The sequence below is a fragment of the Cupressus sempervirens genome, chromosome 7 (genome assembly GCF_028749045.1).
Source record: "Cupressus sempervirens isolate cs-2001-9-10 chromosome 7, ASM2874904v1, whole genome shotgun sequence".
In the NCBI taxonomy this organism is placed as follows: Eukaryota; Viridiplantae; Streptophyta; class Pinopsida; order Cupressales; family Cupressaceae; genus Cupressus; species Cupressus sempervirens.
The window spans coordinates 330,700,007-330,705,603 of NC_143124.1; the positions used below are offsets into that span (position 1 = coordinate 330,700,007).

General features: G+C 34.6%; 1 protein-coding gene across 1 annotated transcript; it reads left to right on the plus strand.

The window, feature by feature from the left end:
* Positions 1–253: 253 nt before the first annotated feature.
* Positions 254–2,006, plus strand: LOC149546775 (casparian strip membrane protein 1-like). Its single transcript, XM_089794666.1, has 3 exons — positions 254–650; positions 1,324–1,447; positions 1,540–2,006. Exons 1-3 carry the CDS (start codon positions 412–414, stop codon positions 1,600–1,602), a joined length of 426 nt encoding a protein of 141 aa, XP_089650792.1. The 5' UTR covers positions 254–411; the 3' UTR covers positions 1,603–2,006.
* The last annotated feature ends 3,591 nt before the right edge of the window (positions 2,007–5,597 follow it).

Below are 5,597 nucleotides of genomic sequence, written 5' to 3' on the forward strand. Positions count from 1 at the left end.
ATATGTCTATTGCAACATTATCCAATTGAAAAGGGTGTGGGTGAATGGGTTTGGTCATCTAAAAGTGCAGCAGGTATGTATCATGGTTAGTGACATTCGTCACCAAGGTCAAACTACCAAGCTAGTGGAGCAGACCAAATTCTTTATCTCTTCACTATACAGCATGAAATATTTTATTAAGTCTCAGAGCATCAAACATATATCAGCTTAACAAAACAGGTTGGAAAAGCAGGTATAATCTGATTCTTATAATAAAAGAGTACCGCATTAAAATTTGTCTGGTTGCATTACCATTTGGCCTTTAAATTGCATCCATATTGGGCAATCTGTCAACACACATCTACTGCGTAGTCCTCAGATCTTTCTAGAAAAGAAACAGTTTGACAAAGGTCGCGAGTTCGAATCTTGTAAATGATGAAGCAAGCAGCAGCAACAGAGGGAACCATTGAAAAGGCACCTCTTCCTCCACCAGTAAAGCGATGGAGGAGATTGAGGAGAACGGGTGTATTATTTGATTTGGTTCTGAGGTTGTTGGCTTTGGCAGGCACTGTTGCAGCTTTCATTACCATGGCTATGACAGATGAAACCCTCCCAATATTCACCCAACTCTTCCAGTTTGAAGCTAAATACAGTGATCTTCCAGCATTCACGTATTCTACAAAGCCCTGCATCATCTAGTCTTACTGTTTCTTTACTAATAGCCATACCATTTTTCTCAAGCAAATTATAATTCTAAAACTAATCTCTTTGTTTTCCATATCGTTTTTCTCAAGGATTGTTGTTTTGTGACTATTTTCTTTACTACCCATCTTAATTTTCTAGTTTCATTACCCCCATCTCCTTTTTCTCGAGTATTGTTGTTTTGTTACTATTTTCTTGACTGCCCATCTTCTTTTTCTCAAGGTTTTCAACTCAGTTATAATTAACTCTTTCCCTTACTAACCATGCTCCTGTTTTCAAGAATTATTGTTCTTTTACCGACCTCTGTATTAATTGTGTTCTCTTCATTTCAACTTGACCAGAACATTTTAGTTGTTCAGGTCGTTCATGTAAATCATGGCTTATATTGGACAAACTAGTAATATTTTGGACAAGCGATATATTACATGTGTTATTTCATTTTGGCATAAACAGTATTCTATGTTCTCATTCGTTTAAGTGGCTAATTTTTTTTATTTACTTAAATGACTCATTTTTAATCACATTGAATCTCCGTATAGATATGATTTCCAATAAACCATATAAATAAGTGAAAACTCAAAATATATTATTTCAATCTGTAATTTATTTAATTTTTCTAATTAAAGGTTTGCTAATTTGCAGATACTTCGTGATAGCCAATGCTATAGCTGCTGGATACCTGGTTTTATCTCTGCCTGTCTCCATCTTTAACATAGTGAAACCCCGCTTTGCAGCCATAAGAATGTTTATGGTGTTCTTTGACACGGTAATATCCATTTTCTAGTTATATACATGCACACATAGTTGAAGATATGTAGAGTTATTGATGGGTATATTGATAAAATAATGGTGCACTAGGTGATGGTAGCTGTTGTGACATCTGGAGCAGCAGCAGGGGCAGCAATAGTATATTTGGCTTAAAAGGGAAACAACCATGCAAACTGGTTTGCCATTTGCCAACAGTTTGGCTCGTTCTGTCAGCAAGCTGGCGGGGCTCTCATTGCTTCCTTCGTAGCAGTTGTTTTCTTGATGCTTCTGGTTGCCTTGTCTGCTGTAAATCTATACAGGCGTCGTGCATAAAGCCTTTCTTCCTTGGCATATATGTTTGCAAGCTCATAAGATATATAGATGCTTAAAGTGGTGTCTCTGATAAGGATGGGTAATGGCAGTTGGTTTGTATAAATTGTGTAGTGAGTTTGAGTAGTTTACCCCAGCTACCATGTTGTGGTCTTTATGTGGGTGGCTTAGTGTTGTATGCATTTAGTGCTCTGCTTGTAAGGGATTGTGTATTATCTATGAATTCTTAAACTATGTTATATGTTTCATGAAGGGTCTGTTTGGTTCGTGGAATTTAAAAAATTCAGATTTATACAAATCTTGGCTTAGTCAAATCAAGGTTTTGTATATCTTCATTCCGATTTTTGAGATTTTACTTAAACCTTTTGTTTCACTCGGAAGATGCGTGTGAAGACACATTTTTATGCATAAGCTTGGAGTTGAAGGCAAATTTCAAAAAGTAGTCCAATCTATTATTTTTACAATCCTTAAAAAACAAGACCAGGCTTTGATTTTCAATTCCTACTTTTTTTAGGAAGTTGGAAAACCTAGTTTTGAGGCAAAATTGGAAGACCTGTATGCTAATTCCATTTTGCAAATTTTGAAACAAACGCATAAATTTTCAAATCCAGGTTTTGAAAAAGCCAATTCCTGTCATCTTCCAGAAAACAAACGGACACAAAAGGTGTTACAGAAGTAATCAAAGGTCAGCAATTTTATTTATGTCAACATTATATAGTTGGTTTTGTAGTATATAAAGGTTTGGGTCTTTCCAAAATTATTTTCAAATTATTAAAAGTATTTATTTAATAATAAATGTATAAATGTTTATAAAAGAGAAACTTAAGGACAAATAGATTTTTATTTTTATTAATATTTGAAACTAATAAAAAATAAATTAAACTTAATATTAATAACTATATATATGAAATCTAACATTTATGTGTCTTATGCAAAACCTTGGTAATGTTCTTAAAGAGATTAAATCATAAATTTAACTCTCTTCATAAGCTATCAAAATTAAGTTAACTATTTATTTTATGATTTATTTTTATGTCATAATAGATCAAAAGGAAAAATTACAATAAGAACATTTAACTTATAATTCATTTCTTAGCAATTATATTTATTTTATTTTTGGTTGGTAATAGTTTTTTATTTTATTAATATAAGAGTTTTTACATTATTTCAAAGTAGGCTCCCATGCTTAGCCTTATATTCCTTATACATATCACTAAAACATCTCCTATCTAAACCTTCTAAAGCTTTTTACAACATTTACCCTTATATCCACAATGTCAATTACATTGCTCACCATTTCAACTTAACTTTACAAGAACAAAGGTCTTTAAACCTTTATGCCAATTGTCCATCTATTTATTCCCCACTTCTATCATCTGCAACTTGCCCAATTATCCTCATTTACCAAGAGGCCACACTGCATTTCCATCATTTCACACCTTCAGCCTCCATGAAAACAAATTCATTTTTCCCATCATGCCCAAACCTGTTCTACATCGCCCAAAAAACTACACATGCAAGAACATTCCCAAAACTATGTTGCAAGGATTTTGTTTATTGCATGCCCTTTATAGATTTTCTTATCGTTATTTATAGGATTATGAAGACCAAAAACTGAACAAGACAAAATTTTATCACCTCTAACTACCACCACCTCCTTTTAAACCTCCACCCTTACTGGGAATTTGACGTGGACTACCCTTCATCTTTTCCCATTCCCCATGCTTCTCCACTGCTTCAAATGGGCAAAAAAGAAACCCAACACCTTCCTTCCCTTCCCTTCATTAAAATTGTCAATTTCCTCCACCAACTTGGCCCATGCCACTTTAATCTTGGACTTATAGGTGTCTTTGTCAACCCTTGTTGACCACCAAACAAACCCAAATTTCCCCCATTTTATGCCCTTCTTTATATTCTTAAAGCATTCACTTTATTCAAAACCCTTTCCTGGCCATGCCCATTCCAACAAGGAATTAATCCCTACAATCAAGTTTGTTGGTAACAACATCTTCATTACCCACTTGACCTCCTCCACAGGAAAAACCAACTCCAGGCCCCAAGCCATCACCATTGCTGCTATGTCAACATTGATTTTCTAGTGGTGGGAAGAGTTTTGAAACAACTCCCCCACCATTTCCTTCACTATTTTTATAACACCTTGCATTGGCAACTTTAGTAGCAGTTTCAACCTCATATTCTGAACCAGGCCAAACAGAGCTTTCTGCTACCTATTCATTTTAAAAGTAAAGGTAGCTTCCATCCTTTTGGTCTTTTCTATCACTTTCAACACTATTTTGATTTACTATTTAGAATGTTGAAAAAGATCTTTTTAACTCCTCTATTTAAAACCTGTCAATGATTTCCTTTCTTGTAAATCTTCCCAACGCCACTCTAGTTAATCATATTTTTTCTGTTTGTGCATTCTTTCATTATGAGTTCATTTATTACAAATCTCCCAAATCTTGCTCGTTTTTCTTTTACTAATAGTCCTTTACGATGTCATTCTCCTTGTATTCACACACTAACTTCTATAATCATTATTTAATTTCATAGGTAATCCATACCAATGGCTACACTGTTCAAAAACTAAAATTCCTTCCACCTCAAAACCTGCCACCCATTTTGAAAGGGTGTATGCTTCTCTATTAGCTTCTTTGTAGACATGAAAATTTTGAAACTCCTCCAAAGCATTTAACTCTTCATTTACACACACCAACAAGTTACCTAAGTGTCATGCTGAAATTGAGTTGTTTTGTATGAATTGCACCAAAACCATTGAGTCACCCTCTAAAATCACTTTACCTCCACCTAAATTTTTTGCACATTTTATTGCTAGAAGTGCCACTTGAAACTCTGCTTCATTGTTTGTTCCATCAGGTAATCTTAATGTGCCAAAAGCCAATGTCTCCCTTAAGTGATCCTTGATAATACATCTTGCACCTAATTTTCCAAGGTTTCTCTTTGATGCCCCATCAAAATTAACTTTTATCCAACCTTCTACTGAAGATTCCCACCTTGTGAACTCCCTCTTATTTTCCTTAGAAGAATACTTCCTTGTCACTCCTGCTACCCCAATTTTAATTCTAGGCCATTCTTTTTGAGTAGCTTTGTCATAACTCATAAACACACATTTTGATAAAAAATTTCCCAAACACTACAACACTAACAACTTCTTCTATTGAAAAATTGATCCTTTTCATTAGTTGGTCAATTGTCTCTAACACTTCTTGAAAAATTCTCCTATTCGTCTCCTTCCACACTTCCCAAATGACAATTGATGGACTCACCCACCATACAAATTCAAGCATATTTCTCCTCTTCATTCTTGGCCATGAGGTAAAGAACACCTTGAGAGAAATGATCCATGGCCCAAACCACCCCAATTTTCCCTGAAGATGACTCCAACATTTAGCTACAAAGTCACAATTCAATAGTAGATGATCAACACTTTCCTCCTCTTTTCCACACAACACATTTTGTAGGACCCTAGAAGCCAAATTTCCTTCTTTTATCCCCTGTTAGGATTCTACCTTGTATTGCTAGCCATGAAAAAGTTTTTTCTTTTGGAAGTATTTCTTTCTTCTAGCATAAATCCCCACCTTCAAAACACACTTCCTCATTATTGTCAATTATTTCATAACCAAGTTTAATTAAAAAATTACCAAATGTTGTTGTACACCAACTTATCCTATCTTCTCGATTAATGATGCACACATTTCTTCTATTGGAAGTCTCCCTCAAAAATTGTTGTTGTCCTTCAAAGAGACTATCAACTCTCCAATATTTCCACTCTCATTCTTTACCAAGGCTTCCCTCTTTTTCCACAACATAGTTTTTTA

What these genes read in the sequence shown, in the direction of transcription:
- LOC149546775 (XM_089794666.1), top strand. Translation starts at nt 412, where the DNA reads ATGATGAAGCAAGCAGCAGCAACAGAGGGAACCATTGAAAAGGCACCT. An exon ending in AGTGATCTTCCAGCATTCAC is followed by an intron (nt 651 to 1,323) that starts GTATTCTACAAA and finishes GCTAATTTGCAG; the next exon opens with ATACTTCGTGATAGCCAATG. An exon ending in TTATGGTGTTCTTTGACACG is followed by an intron (nt 1,448 to 1,539) that starts GTAATATCCATT and finishes ATGGTGCACTAG; the next exon opens with GTGATGGTAGCTGTTGTGAC.